General features: G+C 49.4%; 1 protein-coding gene across 3 annotated transcripts in view; it reads right to left on the bottom strand.

The window, feature by feature from the left end:
- Window positions 1–17,074, bottom strand: part of EFCAB6 (EF-hand calcium binding domain 6) — a 229,542-nt gene that overhangs the window by 67,158 nt on the left and 145,310 nt on the right. For all 3 annotated transcript variants that reach the window (XM_044227789.1, XM_044227791.1, XM_044227790.1), the window contains exons 19-21: window positions 15,110–15,224; window positions 12,639–12,772; window positions 7,067–7,299 (exon numbers count right to left, since the gene is read on the bottom strand). In XM_044227789.1, the coding sequence (XP_044083724.1) occupies window positions 7,067–7,299; window positions 12,639–12,772; window positions 15,110–15,224 (482 nt within the window). The remainder of the gene's footprint in view (window positions 1–7,066; window positions 7,300–12,638; window positions 12,773–15,109; window positions 15,225–17,074) is intronic.

Raw genomic sequence — 17,074 nt, 5'->3', positions numbered from 1 at the left:
AAAAAGGAGTAAGCACAATCCCATCCTCTCTCCCCCACCGATTACAACTCAAAACTCTAGAGGGAAGACAAAAAGTAACCCTGAGGACACTAAAAAGTAAATAATAGGAGGCTGATGGAGGGGGAAATCAAAAGTTGAAGAATGACTGATAGACTGTGAGTTTCATGCGTTCTTAACTGCCTGTATTCCCAGCTTTGGCTTAAGGGCACTCCTGATTCTGGAACCGTGTAGCAGGCATTGACGAGAAAAGCTCCAAAAGAAAGCCGGTTCTTCTGACCAAAGAACTCGGAAGGAGGGTCCTGAAGTACAGAGAGTATGGTGGGAGAATGCCTCGTCTCTTTTCACTCTCCCAGTCCTGATGCCAGGACTCCCAGATACAAAACTGTACTTTTGTGACAGGGCCAGCAGCCGTAGTAGCCAAGTAGGTCCCTAAGACTGCAACTCTTCTCTTTCACCAGAGGACACGTTCTGTGTTCCAAGAATGTGGAAGGTATCCACGTTATTGTTTTTCTCTCATTGTGTTGCCCTGGGGTTGGACCCAATCATAGGAAGTACATAACAGTATAGATAGGCTAAAACCTAGTTTCCAGTCAGAAGACCAAAAACCAAGGGCCTTTCTTGGGGCTGGAGATTATGGGGAGAGATAGAGAGGAGAGATCTGGAAAATGGGATGCCTAAATCTGTGCAGGAAGTCCCAGGTTCACCTCTACTGTGCATGTATGTGAAACTAGCCCAAAGCAGCAGAGCAGAAACCTTGAGAACTTGACTGTTATGCAGTGAAGACTTAGTGCCATGGCCTTGAAACTAACCTCACAGGGAAACTACAGAAGGCAGGTCAGGACATGCAGTCTGAACCTAACTGGATTGATTTTCTGCTTAAAAAATAAATATAAGGGGCACCTGGGTGGCTCGGTGGGTTAAGCCTCTGCCTTTAGCTCAGGTCATGATCTCAGGGTTTTGGGATCAAGCCCCACATCAGGCTCTCTGCTGAGTGGGGAGTCTGCTCCCCCCCCCACCTGCCTCTCTGCCTACTTGTGATCTCTCTCTCTCTGTGTCAAGTAAATGAATAAAATCTTAAAAATAAATAAATAAATATAAAACAAATCAACATGCTACTGAGGATTTTAACAGGGCCAGAGCATCATAATATAATATTAAAAGTGTCCATGATAAGATCCAAAATTACTTGGCATACAAAGAACCAGGAAAATCCCAACAATTTTCAAGGTAAAAGACAACAGAAACCCAACTCCAAGATGGCCCAGATGTTTAAATTATCATATTTTAAAGCAGCTACAATAACCATGAAGTAAGAGTAAATGTCCTTGAAGTAAGTAGAAAGACGGATGTTCTGAGCCAAGAAATAGAAGCTTGAAAAAAAGGGCTGGGGGAAGACAAGCATCAAATGGAAATTTTAGAACTGAAAAATACAACTGAAATAAAGTTTTCACTGGATTTACTCAATGACAGAATTCAGATGACAGAGGAGTGAGTCAGTGAACTTCAAGACAGATAAATAGAATTAATCCAATCTGATCCACAGAAAAAAAGGGAGAATAATATAGCCCCAGGGACATATAGGGACTTGTGATACAAAATCACAAAGTCTGACATTCACGTCATTCTGATATAAGAAGAGGAGGAGGGAGAGATTGGTACCGAAAAATTTTAAAACACGAGGAAATAATAGCTGGAACCTTTCTAAACTTGATGAAAAAAATAAATTTAAAGATTCAAGAAGTTTGGTAGCCCCCCAAAAGATTACAAAGTCATGCTCAAACACATTATACTAAAACTACTCAAAACCAAAGATAAATCGAAAGAAGTCTTAAATGCAACTTGAGGAAAATCACAAGTGCCACCATGGGGGCAGGACCACCTGAATGACAAAGACTTCTCACCACAAACCATGAAAACAATGGAATCAAATTCACAAAGTGCTGTGAAAACAACTGTGTTAACCCAGAATTCTATACCCAGCCAAAATACCTGTTAGGACTGAAGAAGCGAGAGACATCTTCTCAGTGAAGGAAAACTAAGACAATTTGTCTCCAGTAGACATGCTCTAAAACACCTGCTGAAGGAAGTCCTTCAGAGGAAGGAAAATGACAGCAGAGAGAAATTTAGAACTTCAGAAATAAGGGAAGAGAAGCAAAATGATAAGTATAAATACACTATTTTTCTCAGATATCAAAGTGCATGAAGCATAAATGGATAGAATGGGAAGGAGGCATAGACAAATGCATACTGGTTTTGGAGACTTTAACACTTTTCTCTTAGTAATGGATAGAATGAACAGAAAATAAGACCACAGAAGACAGGAACGCTATTAAGCAACCTGATCTCACTGGCCCACTCTACTTAACAAGAGCCAAATACACATTATCATCAAGGATCCATGGAATATTCACCAACAGAGACCATCTCTAGGGCTGTAAAATGAAGCTGAACAAATGTCAAACAATTAAAATCACACAAAGCATGTCTTCTGACCATGACAGAATTAAACTAGGAATCAATCACAGAAAGATAATTGGAAACCATGCAAATATTTTGAAGTTGACAAAAACATACTTTTAAATAATTGTGGATCAAAAGAAAGTCTCTAGGGAAATTGGATAATATTTTTAACGGAATGAAAATTAAAACCATAACATATCCAGGTCTGTGGAATGTAGCCAAGTCAGTGCCTCTAAGGAAATTGACAGCATTTAGGGTTTTTCTTAGAAGAGAAAGCACCCAACTAAAAAAATCTGAGTTTCCAAACTTAAGAAAATAAAAAAGAAGAGCAAACTATTCTCAAAGCAGGAATCATAAGGAGGAGAAATCAATGAAATTTAGAAAAACAATAGACTACAATCAATGAAACAAAGTGGTTCTTTGAAAATATCGACAAAATGATAAATGTTTAGCTAAACAGATCAAGAAAAAAGGAGAGAAGACACCAACTACCAATACCAGAAATGAAAGAAGAGATATCACTAGAGACCCGACAGATATTAAAATAATAATAAAGGAGGAATACTATGAACAACTTTATTCCCACAAATATAACAGCTTAGGAGAAATGGACCAATATCTGAAAAAACACAAACTACAAAAACTCACTCAAGAAGGAAGAGAAACTGTGGATGATCTAACTATTAAATTAATTAGATTCATAGTGTGAGTACTTCCAACAAAGGAAGCTCCAGGACCTGATCACTTCTTTGGTGAATTATATCAAATATTTAAGGCAACAATAAAAATTCTAAACAATCCAGAAAATGGAAGAGAACTGGCATTCTTGACTTTCAGCATTTCTTAGAGATCCTTCAAAGAACAACAAAAAAAAAGTGTTTTCTTGATGAGATAAAACTCATCCTATCTTGCAATACCACATGGGTCTTTGACCCTCTAATATATATTACAGGGTCTTAGTGATCTTGATTTCAATTTTACTGATCGATTTCATTATCCTAAAAAGTGGTCAATCATTACTCATTGTTTCCAACTATTCTAAGAAAAGAGACTAAGAGAGTAATAAGAAAACAAAACATGAGGGAATTGCCTAGCCGATGACATGATACTGAAATGAATCACTCCCCAGTCTCCTGATCGCACTGCCCAAAGTACACCAGCATCTTCCAAGAAAGTATAAAAGGAGACAGCACACCATCTTCATAGTTTTCTGTTCGTTTTCTTGAACACAGTAAGAAATTCAGAATGCTTATTTCATGCTCAAATGGCAGAAGGAAGAAAACTGAGATAAGAAGATGTTTCCCAAAGATCAGACAAGCTAGAAGAGGAATGCACACAGGTTCACACTCCAGATTCCAGTGAGGATGGTGAAACTGATCATATAAGCCAGATCTCTTGACAAGTGAATGATAAATTTCTAAGAACAAAAGGGAAATTTGGTGTTTTAAATTCAGCTAGCCATTCAACAGGAAGGATCTGCTCATACAATATTTGTGACAAGAAGCTGGAGCGTTTAATTTTGCTCAAAGGACACGTGATGGTGTTGTTTCACCATCTACAGTGTACAGTCACCAAAATGTACTGATGTGGGTTGTCAGGAGATACATGGACAGGCAGGTGTGTCTTAAACAAGGGAAGAGACTGGAAGGGAAGAAATGATATGAAAGTGAAACAAGTCATTGGACTGATCACTCTAATTGGTATTTATACATCTAAAAACGAAAATATTTGCAGTTACGGAAGAAACAAGATGGTCTTACTCTCTTCAATAAATTTACTACCCTCAAAGTGTTCAAAAGTATTGTGTTTTGATAATGTCGGTGAAAAGTGAGGGCCCAGAAGGCAGAGGAGCCCCAGCAAGAGGTTGGGATGGCTTCCAGAAAGGGATGGCACTGAGGTTTGGCTGGGGGAGACGAGAGAGAGGCTGGTATGGTGGTTGGGGGAAAGAGGGGGAGGTGTCTAGGCAGAGAAAGGGGCCCCTCCAAACACGCACCCTGGGGTCACAGTCCAGCCCACCGCCCATCACCTGGGTCCTTCATCTGGAACGTCGAGTAGTCGTGCCTTCCCCCTGCCCCAGGGTACTCAAGGCTATGTCTTCATGAAGCATGGGCATAGGGTCTGACCATGGGAGGGTCGGTTTTCTAAAGCAGTGCCTTAGTTGGGGTCTCTGTGCTGTCTCCACCAGACCCTTGGAGGCCACACCGGGTCTCCCTGGGCTGTAGGCTCTCCTCCTTTACATCCATCCTCTATTCTGGGGCTGCTGAAGGATCTTTCTGCTGTGCGATGTGGTCCCCTCCCTCCACTGCACAAAATCCTCTCCTGTCTGCTGGAAAAGGACGAACTCCTTGGCCTGCTTCTCTGGTCCCTTCTCAGCTGGCCTGCCTGCCTCTCCAGGACTCCCCCCGGCCCCCACCCCACCCCCATGCATGCCACTTCCACACCCGAATCCTCTCCCCATTTCCCAAATGTGCTTGACATTCGCACCTCAGATTTTGTGAATGCCGTTCTCTGGCCTTGAACCACCGTCTGGTAGCCTGCACCTGACAAACCCTACTGTCCCCGCAAGATCCCACTCAGATGTCCCACTTCTCCTGTGTGCCTCGAGCAGGTTTAGCTGCTCCCACCTCGGTGGCACTCCAGACATCCTCACGTTTCAGTGTAGCTTTTTATTTTTGTCTTTGTCCCATAGACAGCCGTGATCTCCTTCAAAAGGAGCCTTATTCATCTCTGTATCACCTTGGCCTGGGGCAACGTCTAGCACTTTGCAGACCCTCAGTAAATGTTTGTTGAATAAAGGCACACATACAAATAAGAAGCCGGAGTCATTTGAATGGGAAGATGGCGCTTTGTGGTTGAAATTTTCTAGGTTCGTTCTGCATACATTCTCCAGAAAATTCTTTGGGAAGGATATTTTTGTATTGTTTTAATGTTAAGCAATCAAGTCTCATATTAAAACTCCTCAGAACTTGAGCAATTGGAAGCAGGTGTCCAATTCACATGCTATGTGATCACGTCGCTTAGAAAGAGACTACAGTTGTTTTCTCCCTGGCTGGCTTTTCTTAAAGTGCAGGCAAAATAAAACCAACGAATTCGAGAGAAAAATTAAAGAGTGATATCAGAGGGCCTCTGCAGCCTAGCCAATGGCCCAGCAATGGGGGCTCCTGAGGGCCCCTTGCTGCAGGGAGCTCCCTTGCCTGGTGGAAGGAGGGGCCACCAGTACCTCAAGGGCAAAACAGCTAGTGAATGTTACAACCATGCAGAAAACATGTCCCTGCATTGTCACAATGGATGGAAATGCTTCCAGAAATAGTAGGAGTATCCTTCTAATAATTGGTCAAGGAGTAGCTGAATGGCTTCTTCATTCAAGCCCATTGGCATTCAACAGATCTCAAAGGTTTTGGCATCGCTTTTACAACTTAAGGGGACGTCCGCTGTCACTGGGGAGATGGAGGACACAAATGGAGTTCCTGCCGGGCTGACACGCAGACTCCCCTCCTTGCTGGGAGGGAGGCTGGCATGGAGTGGACAGGGGCCTGGGGCGGAGCACCGCTGGGAAAGGGCTGGAGGGGTCTTTGCATCTTCCAAACAGTTTGCACGGCTGACCCCAGATTTATATAAAGAAGAAGATATACAGTCAATCCTTCAACAATGAGAGGGTTAAGAGCGCCAAACCCCACACAGTTGAAAATCCCCATGTAAGTTTTAACTCCTGCCCCAAACTACCTACCCATAGCTTAGTGTTGACTAGAAGCCTGAGAATACAATCGATTAGCCCCTATTGTGTATGTTACATGTGTAATGTACTATATTCTTACAATAAAGCCAGGGAAGAGAAAATGTTAAGAAAATCATAAGGAAGACAGGGGCGCCTGGGTGGCTCAGTCGGTTAAGCATCTGCCTTCGGCTCAGGTCGTGATCCCAGAGTCCTGGGATCAAAAATCATTAAGGAAGAGAAAGCAAAGTTATAGTACCTTACTGTATTTATAGAAAAAAAAAATCCACACTTTAAGTTTAACCTGCAGAGTTGAAGCATCCTGTGCTGTTGAGGGTCAGCTGTGTATGTATATGCTTACATTCATAAGAGAAGCCTGAAATTATACGTGGGTTCCATCAGTTGCCATAAGGGGTTCTGTGGTGCCAGTTCACACGGATTGCATGGGCTGCCATGTTCACGCCTGGCCAAGTGTTCTCTTGACAAGTGTTAGTGGGCAGCCTCCCACGTGGCCCAGCACAGCTCAGACAAAGGGCAGGGTGCCCAGAGGTCTCAGAAGGCTGGGCCCATACATCCGATTCCCCACTTTATAAATGAAAAAACATAAGTGCATGTCTCTGTTTGTGTGCCTCGAAAGAAGACTCGCCTGATTCCCAGTGAAATGCCAACACGAGGCTCACGGGAGGCTAGATGAGGTCATACTTTCTCATCGGCGTCTGTAATTTCTAGCTTTTTTACATTGAATGCATGTTCCTTTTGTGATTTTTCTGGAACCACCAAAAAAAGACAAAATAATTGCTCCCGGGGGGCAAGTCTGCTCCCCACCTGCCGTGGGCCCAGCTGGAGCGCGGGACTAGGCACAGGCAAAGGCACTGAGGCGCTCTGCCCTCTTACCTAATGAGTCTCTGAGGCGCATCATCCATCCTGAATGGTCTCTTCTCACACAGATTTCGAAATTCCCGATAATTTAGAGTGACGCTGAGTCTCAAGCCAAGAAGGCCCAGGAAACGCTCAAACTCTTCGTCTTTAAGATTGAACAGTAAGTGCAGCAGCAATCTGTGAAGGTCATGCATGTTGATTATGCCGTCCCTGTCACTGTCTATTTTAAAGAAGGCAGAGTAGGGGTCCTAAAAACAAAATGCACACGTCAAAGCACTTCCTTCTGAACCCCGATGACAGCACTTACAACCCCACGCAGACGGACTCATCTCCAAAATGAGGAAGGGCCGGCGTTCCCACTCCTGCTTTTGGGAGATCTCATTCCTCCAGGAAAATCCTTGCCATGATACGTCCCTCCCAAGAAATGATACACCATGTTCTCCGGTGGCCTCTTTTAATGCAAAGAATCCAGGGAAAGGGACTAGAAAGGCTTATCCTTCCCTACCCCTCTGTGTTTATGGTACTGCTCCTTCCAGCACTGGAGGTAAGAGGATGCTGGAGCTTTCAGGGACACAGAAACATCTAGATATCGATGTTTCTACAGAAGTTTCATGATGTTTGGTGACTTCTGTCTGCAGGAGAACAAGTGTGGTACTGGGGGGCTCCCCAGAGGCCATCCAGAGGCCATGGCCTGATTCTTGAGGACCGTGCCGAGGCACCAGTCCTGTCTGAGCTTTGCATGCCTGCTGTCCCCTCAGGATGCTGCACAGGTGCACCTGCTGGGTCGGTGGGCCCGCAGGAGGGCATGGCCATCCCCGTCCTGCAGAAGAGAAGGAGCCTGGGAGCGAACGTGGGATTTAGAGGCTGTGTGGCACTCCTGGGAGGCAGGCTGTTTAATCTCAAATCCCAGCTCTGCCACTTCATTTTGGGGTCACCTTAGGTGAGAGCTTTGACCTGGCCATGGTTCCTTTTTCTAATCTGTAAAATGGGGATCCCAAAGTCCGTACTCCCCGGGCAGTGGGGCGGGTTGAACTAATGTACGCCACCTGCCTGGCGTGTCTTCCAAGAACCCTAGCATGCTGTCTCACTGGTACTGCTGCCTCTGGTCCTACACCGCTGCCTGGTACCCGGGCTCTGAACTGGCTCTGTCTTGGCCAACGTCCGTGCCTCCCCCGAATGCACGTCCCGTGTCTCGGGCTTGGAAAGTCAACGCGATGGCCCGAGCACCCCGGTCTCCACCAGTACCTGACGCAGCCCCCACCCGCGGGTCCACCTGGTGACTCCCGGGCCGCGGCTGCGCTCATACCTGCACATCCCAGGAGCTGCCTTATTTATCGCAAAGCGAGACCCGCTATGACTCAAGTGCCCGGTCCAGACGTTTGGGATTTTGCGGAGAGGTCTGTCTGCACTCCTGCATTTACTCAGCCCCTCCCGCGTGCCGTCACTGTGCTAAGTGGGCTGGGGACCAACTTCCAATGCTGCCCCTGCCTCGCAGGGCACCACCATCCGGCAGGCAGGCACCTGTGTCACCACCGCCGGGGACTTGCTCGGGGTGCGGGCCCCCTCTTTGCTGCGGATTCCTGTGACCCTGTCGGCACCGGGCCTCCCACACCCTTCAAGCTCACATCTGCAGAGGCGTTGGGGCATCCCCGCTTGTACATCAAACCAAACAAGCCCCAAGTCAGGCCCTGACCCCCAAGCCCCTGCCCTCAACTTGCTCCTCCTCGGCTTTCCCACCTCTGGAGGTGACAGCGCTTTCTTCCAGCCGCACAGACCACAAACCTCGGCGTCATCCCTGCCCACCCTTTCCTCACACGCACCATAGCCAGCTTCTCCCCGTTCCACCGCCTCTCCCTGGATTCCACAGGAAGCTCACAAGGGGCTGGAAGCCCCCACCCCCCCACTGTTGCCACGGCTCGCACCAGTGGCAGGGGTGATCCCACCACAGCTCAGGGCGACACCAGGTGCACCTCTGTTCTCCCCGCTGGCTCTCCGCCGCTCACAGGGTCCAGTCCCAAGTCCTCCACCACGGCCCCCAAACCCGGCGACCCTTCTGCCCCCATTTCCTTTCCCTCACTGTCCTGAATGTGCCAAGCCTGCCTTGGGCATCTTGGGGAATCCCCCACGGTACCTGCACCCTTCGGCACGTCTGCTCCAGCGTCCCCTGTCAGGGAGCATTTCCTGACCCCTGCTCTGGACAATGGCACCCTGATCGGTCCCTGACACCCATCCTGCCTTTTTTCTTCATAGAACATGTCGCCACCTGACACACTAGAGATTTGTTTGTTCACTGTCTGCTCCGTTTCTGGAAGGAAGACGTGTGATGAGGGCTCTGATCCGTTCCCTGTATCTCCAGCTCAGAGCGGGGCTTCATCAGTACGCACGGAATGAAGCTGATGGGTCTGGAGATGGCAAGTGTTTCCTGAGCACCTATTATGTGACAAGCATTCTGCTGGGCACACACACACTGTAACTACCGCACAGTCCCTGACATCAGAGTTTGCACAGTCCAGTGGGGGCAGAAAGGCCTTCAGGTCCATGCCAGCAAGTCAAGGGTGGAAGGTGCTGGAAGTCAGGCGGGAGAGCCGTGCTCACTGCCGGCCTAAAGATTCCTAATTTTATTGGAGTCACACAGATATAATCTTTACTAGACATGAGGCTTTGGCTGAGTTTCTCCCCACATTAGACTGCTGGTTTCTCCATCCGTCAAATGGGGATGCTGATGCCTACCTGATAAGTTAGAGTAAGGACTTAAATGAGGCCACGTAGGCAATCCCTCCGGTGCACTGTGGATGATTCAGGAACAGCTCAGCCCTAACTGCCTCAGAGGATTACAAGACCACACACACACGGGCTAGGAGGGGAACAGACAGCAGCTGATCTCCCCACAGGTCTGAAGGCGAGGGGAAGGACGGAGCACATAAGAAAGATCGGAGCTTGGCTGGCAGGTACCTGATCAGAGGGGCTAGACTGGCAGTCCGGGCAAAGGAACAGAATGTGCGAAGACATGAAGGTGAGGAAGAACCCTGCTGGTGGGAGGGGAGGAGGAGAGGGGTCAGGGTGCAGCTAGAGAGGCGGCCCCAGCCACTGCAGAGCCAGGGGGCCCGCAGGCCAGTCAGGCAGGAGCAGGGCTGGTCCTAAGGGGACCAGCAAAGGGGATGCTCTGATCAGGGCCACATGCTGAGCCTACAAGGTCTCTTGTCGAGGACAGACCATGAAGTGGTCCCATTTGTGTGTGTGCATATGGGGGGGGTAAATCCTGATTGTTTTAAAATATACATCTGAACCCATGGACACATGCCTGACCCTGCAGAGACGTTGTCCAGACGGTGAGACCCCGGCTGAGGAAGCCCGCAGGGGCCACAGAGAATCTATGATCAGGTCATGTCCTGGGTCACCCAGGGGCTCTCCAGACCTCCTTTCCTCACCACCGTCAGGGAGAGAAGATATCCTTTATTCGGTCACCATGAATTAGTTCCTCAGCAATTCCTGGTTTTTGGCCTGAGCTCTGAATATGTGACTAACTCGCCTGTGACCCCAGCTGAGCACTAAGACGGCCTCATTTGGCCACAAAATCGCTGGCCGAACAACAGCAGCGGCTGTAACAGTATTCTAAACTGATACAAGTTGGGTTTTTCATTATTGAAGAGGAGAGATGTTTGAGAATTTCTCATGAATAGGAACTCAATAAAATAAGTAAAGTGACTGTCCCTTCCCATTCAAAAATCAAAGCACACACTTTGCCTCGTTCACGCCCACCTGTGAGGGCAACAAGCAAACTGGCAGTGACCCCAGATGTCACCCGCCTCCTGGTACAGACCACGCACACTCTGGCAATTAGAGGTTCACTTCTTTGTCTCACCACTAGATTATAAACTCTTGGCAGGATAGTGGGTGTCAGCAAATGTTCATTGAATCAGTTCATTATGTAATTATTTAAACTAAAGATCACCAGGAAATATGAGACATGTGTGCACTGTCACCAAGCTTCACAGGGACCAAAAGTAGGAAAACAGTGGTGCAGGCACAGAGCCTGGCTTTCCCCACGGAGTCCCCCCACTGGGAAAGGTGTGTAGGGGCGACGGGTGGAGGGAGAGGCTAGAAAAAGGAGTCTGGCTTGCAACAGAGTGGGTGAGTTAGCGCCCCAAGTAAGGACAGCAGAGGGGTGCTTGCCTGGGACCACTCTGGGCCACTCCAGCCCTCTGCTGACGGGCACAGAGAGAACATTGGCTCCCAGGGTCTCTGCCCCCCTTCTTCCCTCTCACCCTCAACCAGGACTTCCTTCTTTAGAAAACCAGGCTCTTGACCCTCTACCTGACCCCGGCCTCCTCCTGCTCCCTGGGGCTGGGCATTCGCTCAGACTGAATTCTGAGGACCCAGGCCTTCTCTGCATATGCTCACGGGGACCGCAGCTTTTCAAACCAAGAATTGGGATGCAGGGTCTGACGGCTGGACAGAACGTTCAAAGTCAGAACCATCCTGCAAATCCAAGCCAGACAAGTCCTCATAAATACATTTATTTTTAAATGGGAGCTTGGTAACCAAAATGCATCTCCGATTGGCAGTCAGCGCGGGGAGGAGGCTCCAGAAGCACAGAACTCCGCGGGCACGAGCTCCAGCCCCAGGGTGCTCCCTACCCTCCTCTTCTGGACTCGCCGCCTTCTCACCTACATGCTCCTGTGCACCATCGGGCCTCCACCCCGTAGCGAATATGTCAGCTTATTAAACTGATCTTCCCCCTTTCATTGCTCTCTTTTCCTTTGCGCCCCAAAGTTAGTTTGTTCTAAGAACTGCGTTCTAAGATGCAGTTAGTTTGTTCTAAGCCCGTCTCTGTGTCTGGATGGCTGCTGTCTACTTGCCCCTTCTTACCCATTCCAGTTCCCACAGGCAACCCATCCTACCAACCCGTAAGCTTTTCCCTGAAGCCCATGACCTGTCCGCCACCTCCCTTGAGCAAGCTCCCTCTTCTCGGGTTTGTTCCTTCCTTTTTCTGGCCAGCACACGCTGGCAGTTTAGTATTTGGTTCAGGGCCCACCTCCTCCAGAAAGTCCTCGTAAGTGTGGTCTTTTCCCTGTGCCCCCATGGCAGGCTACCATTCCCTCTACAACAGGCGATCCCATGGGTTGCAACTCCCTGTTCACCGCTGTCTTAGACTGGACGGCGCTGCTACCTTTTAGCAGACAGTCCCGCCTATCCGAAATGTGTCCCGCTCATCTGGTGAGCGAATGGGTGGCATGAAGAGGCTGGATGAATGGGTCCTGCATTCCCTGTAACTCGCGTTACCCAGACTGTCCCCACCCCCATCCTCTCCTTACTTCTCCAAGGCCTTTGAGAGGCAGAAGGCAGAGGCAGCAAAGCAGCAGCCCAGAAGGACCTCGGGGAGGGGGAAGGGAGAGCAGAGCAAAGCCTGAGTTCCCCGCTCCGGCAAGGAGAGAAGGGGAGAGCCTAAGTCTGTGGAGAGCAGCGCTGTGTCCCGTGATGAGCAGGACATGATGGGCTCCTGAAGTCACAGCCCGCACAGCTGAATGGCTGGGAGCACAGGGGACAGTGTCCAGATAAGCTAAATGGTAGACAGGTCATAATTTACCCGGAAGGCTTCCTTCAGTCTCTGGGGGAACTGCTTCAGGCATTCTTCAGCAGTTATAAAGTCGCTGTCTAAATTATTCTTTGAAAGAACTGGAGGATGCAGTGGGGTCGATTCTGGCCCATTCGTTTTAGCATCTGAAACAATGACATAAACCAGAAGACTTCCATTAGTGGCGTGCCTACCTCTCTTTCTGTTGCGACCCTGGATCTCTACCTGCCCCAAATCCAGCCAGAATACCCGATGGAAATAAGGCTCTGGGAAGTGAAATTAGCATTGACTTAGTTATGATCTGGTTTTTTTCCCTTCAGTTTCTTGGGCATTCTCCCATCACTGCCAGAAGGACTCATTCTTGGGACGGCGGGGCCACGCTCTCGGCCAGCACGCGGCGGCAACCCCATACCTGTTCTTCCAACCAGGCAGGACCTTACTCATCTCTCCATCCCCAGAGGCAGTGAATGAACACTCTTGCCTTGTTTTGGTTCCTAGACTCATGCCCTAAACCTTACGATGTGGACGTCAATCAACCTTCGATAATCCTCCAGGTGTTTCATGACTGCTTATCTGCTGGACCCTGTACGAGGGGCCTTCAAATATTTGCTGGTCTTTTCAACAACCTTAAGAGGTGGCTTCTCTTCTTGTGCCTCATTTACATGCAAGGAAATCTATTATTTTGCCCATTTTACATATGAGGAGATGGAGGTTAGGGTGGGGGGGTTCCTCCCAACTTCCCCAAGGTCACAGAGTTTATGGACAGCAACACTGAACTCTGGCCCACCAGATTCCAGAGCCCGGCAGACTAATTACTAAGTTAGGCCCTCTCTCCCCCCCCCAAACAGAGGAAGAAACCATAATCTCTACTTAAAAAACAACCCATTTCCATCAGGTTGGGATAATGTGAGTATGGCCTTGTCTCAAGCCAGGCTATAAACCGAGGCTTGGTTTTAGATGTGGTTCTCTGCACATGTTGACACCACCCTCTCCCCACTGCTCAGCTCTGCAGGATGCATAAGGGGCAGAGCATCTGGAGTTCGTGGGGGTCCTACGGTCCAGTCTTGAACTTGGCTTCTACCTCACCTCCACCTGGGCTTGGAGGGGCCTCTCTCAGGTTCACTCTTCATGGCAGATAACACCTTCCCCTGCTGCTTAACTCCCCTCTGCCGTGTGCACCCCAACCCCTGACCTGGGGCCAGCCTGGGGCCTAGGTCTCTACCCCCACCCTGTCAGCATCTGGCTGGGCAGGGAGATAGTCAGTGCTGGGGGACTGCTTGGGGACGGGGTGGGGCGGCGGGCAGAACAGGGGCAGGGAGGAAGCCAAGAGCAGCTGATGGCTATTGAGTCCCATTTCCACTCTGCAAATGCCCTCGCTGCCCTGGGATGTGGGGCGAGTGACTGACTCACCTTGGGGGCCCACTTTCCTCAAGTGAAAGATGAACTCACCTGCACACCAGAAGCACTAAAATAAATAAGTTCCTTTTCCTCCTTTTTGTTCTCCTTCAAAAATGTCAAAACATACACCCCAAGGGTCAACATTCTAAAATCCCATGGCTTCTCGAATTGCCTTTTTCCTCCCAAGTGGGACCTGCCCTCCCCTAGGACAGGACCATCAAATGCTAGTCTGCCATGGTCAGAAGGGACCTTGGCATTTTCCCTGTGAGGAGTCCCAGCTTGCCAGTGTCCCCTATCTAGGGGAGACCCATCACCCCGCGCAGTCATTTCCCAGACTCCCAGCCCTGTCTGGCCTGCAGTGTATTTGCAGCAAAACAAAAGAGATTCCGCCAACATATCTGTGTGATTATTGTAGCTTTCCTAGAGGGTTTATTTGTCCTTCTTAAACTTCAGCAAGAGTGGAGACCAGGAGGAGGAGAACACGGCAGAGAGGTGGGATGCTGGCTGCTGGTCATCTCTCTGCTGGGTGTTGGGGCGGGGGAACAAGAACAGGGGGCAAACAGGAGGGCCTCCCCCACCCCTGCCCTGCTGTGAATTTCCTGGCAACCGCTTTGGGGCAGGGGAAGGGGAGGGCCAGCGGCTTGGTGATTGTGGGTGTGTCCCTGAATCTCTTAGGATCTCTGCATCCTTCCCTGCAGAAAAGGGGGAAGGACACCGGCCTGGGTAGTGCATGGGTACCACTAACCACAGACAAGCAGGATCTCTTCTCAGGAGGGAAAATATCAAAGGACAGGAAGCGTGATGGAAGGAGCATGGGCTTTGGAGCAAATTTTAGAAACCATTTGGACTCTAAGCCTGTAGAAGGCTCTGTCGGGCAAACTCACAGTTTGGTTTAGTGAAAAGAAAAGGCCGAAACACAGTCAGACAAAAATCAAACAAAAATGTCTGTTTCCAGTCTTAGAACACACACTGTTTCCACGTCTCAGCTCACACTACTTTCCCCCGGCGGCCTCGAGGCACCGCTCGAAAAGCCTGGCAGTGCCACCAGCCGCGTCCCAGCAGGGCTGGCGCTGGTGATTAGCTACCTTCAAATCCTGCGGCAAAATCAAGGTAACTCATCCCGTCTTTCTTATATCCAATTTTTGCAGTCAGCCGAGCAAGCTGGTCGTCATCCACAGGCATTCCGCTAGCATCCAGCACCTGGAAAGGAAGAAAGGGAAGGAAGAGGCGGTTAGGTTGTCCCAGGCTCCCTCCTGAGCCCCTCTGGCCCCACTGTGGCTCACCACCACCAGGCCCCTGGGTTCCAGCCTGTGATTGTTACTCATCTGACTCCACCCACAGGCTTCCTGCGGGCGGGGCCTGCGACGGGGCGGGCTCCCTGACCCAGGGCAAGGTTTGTTTGCGGAGCAAGTGAGTGAACAAAGCAGTACACGGTTCCCAGCCTTGGGCTTGGGGGGGCGGGGGGCGGCCCTGGGGGTTGCAGTCAGTGCTGCAAACCTTTCCAAAGGCCACGCTTTCCAAGATACCCAAATTTACATCTGCTGGGACTTGCTGTGCTTTTCGAGTCTCCTAAAGTGAGATTGATATTCACATACGTCGAGGAAACACGAACAAAGTCTAGCAAGGTGGTTTGAAGGAGGAAAACTAAAGTTTTTATCAAAGTTTCATTATATCCAGTTTAAGCTGCAAGCTCCTGTGTTTTTTTTGTGGGGGAGGGACCATCCGTGGACCCTTCTCTCCTCTCCTCACGTGAGTGCACTCCCTGAAAGTCATCCGCCATCCCTTCCTTCCAGTGCACGGAACCTACCGCTTACCAGCGCTTTCTGTTTTGTGTGAATAGTTGGGCAGGTGGAGGGACAAATGAGGGACAAATGTACTTCCCTGCATCGCACTCAGTGAAGCAGAATTATCTAGATGATGCCTTCCTAGGAGAAACTGATTGGCTGGGCTGCTCAAGGAGCCCATGAGGCCGGGACTCCTCTGTCAGTGGCCAGTAGGTCAACAGCCAGGCCAGTGTTACCTGCCTGCAGGTGAATCCCTCCAAGACGGATGCTGAGAGGAATATAGGGAGGGCAGAAGATACCATCTCTCCTGCTCTCGGAGCACCACAACCTAAATTAGAAAATATGTCTCTCTTCCAAAAAAGGACATCGAATCCCACTTGGAAATGTGTGCATCTAACGGCCAAAGACATCCAGGGTGGCTGAACTTGCCCAGGACAGATGAAAGAAATCTGTCTGGGAGAGCAGAGTCTGGAGACGGGTTTTGAAGGAAGGGTCGTCTGTGTTTTCAGAGGGGAAGGGGGCAGGGGAAGAACAGGCCAGCTGTGCACATAGGTCAGGGACTCTGGTGCCACAGGAAGCTAGAGTCCGTTGAAGAGCAGAGGACAGCAGGGTCGGCATACACTGACTACATTCTGTGGAGGAAGCTGAAGAGGGAAAGGAACAGGGGATGAGAGGAGACAATGCTCCTCACCACCATCATTATCACCACACCACCATCACCACCATCACCATCATCATCATCACCGCCATCACCATCATCATCCATCACCATCATCATCATCACCATCATCACCACCACCATCACCACTACAACCATCATCACCATCACCGCCATCACCATCATCCCCATCACCATCACCATCACCATCATCACCACCATCACCACCATCACCATCATCATCATCACCGCCATCATCATCATCATCCATCACCATCATCATCATCACCATCATCACCACCACCATCACCACTACAACCATCATCACCATCACCGCCATCACCATCATCCCCATCACCATCACCATCACCATCATCACCACCATCACCACCATCACCATCATCATCATCACCGCCATCATCATCATCATCCATCACCATCATCATCATCACCATCATCACCACCACCATCACCACTACAACCATCATCACCATCACCGCCATCACCATCATCCCCATCACCATCACCATCACCATCATCACCACCATCACCACCATCACCATCATCATCATCACCGCCATCATCATCATCATCCATCACCATCATCA

Source organism: Neovison vison, chromosome 12 (assembly GCF_020171115.1).
Source record: "Neovison vison isolate M4711 chromosome 12, ASM_NN_V1, whole genome shotgun sequence".
NCBI classification, from domain to species: domain Eukaryota; kingdom Metazoa; phylum Chordata; class Mammalia; order Carnivora; family Mustelidae; genus Neogale; species Neogale vison.
This window is presented reverse-complemented; position numbering and strand designations above follow the sequence as displayed.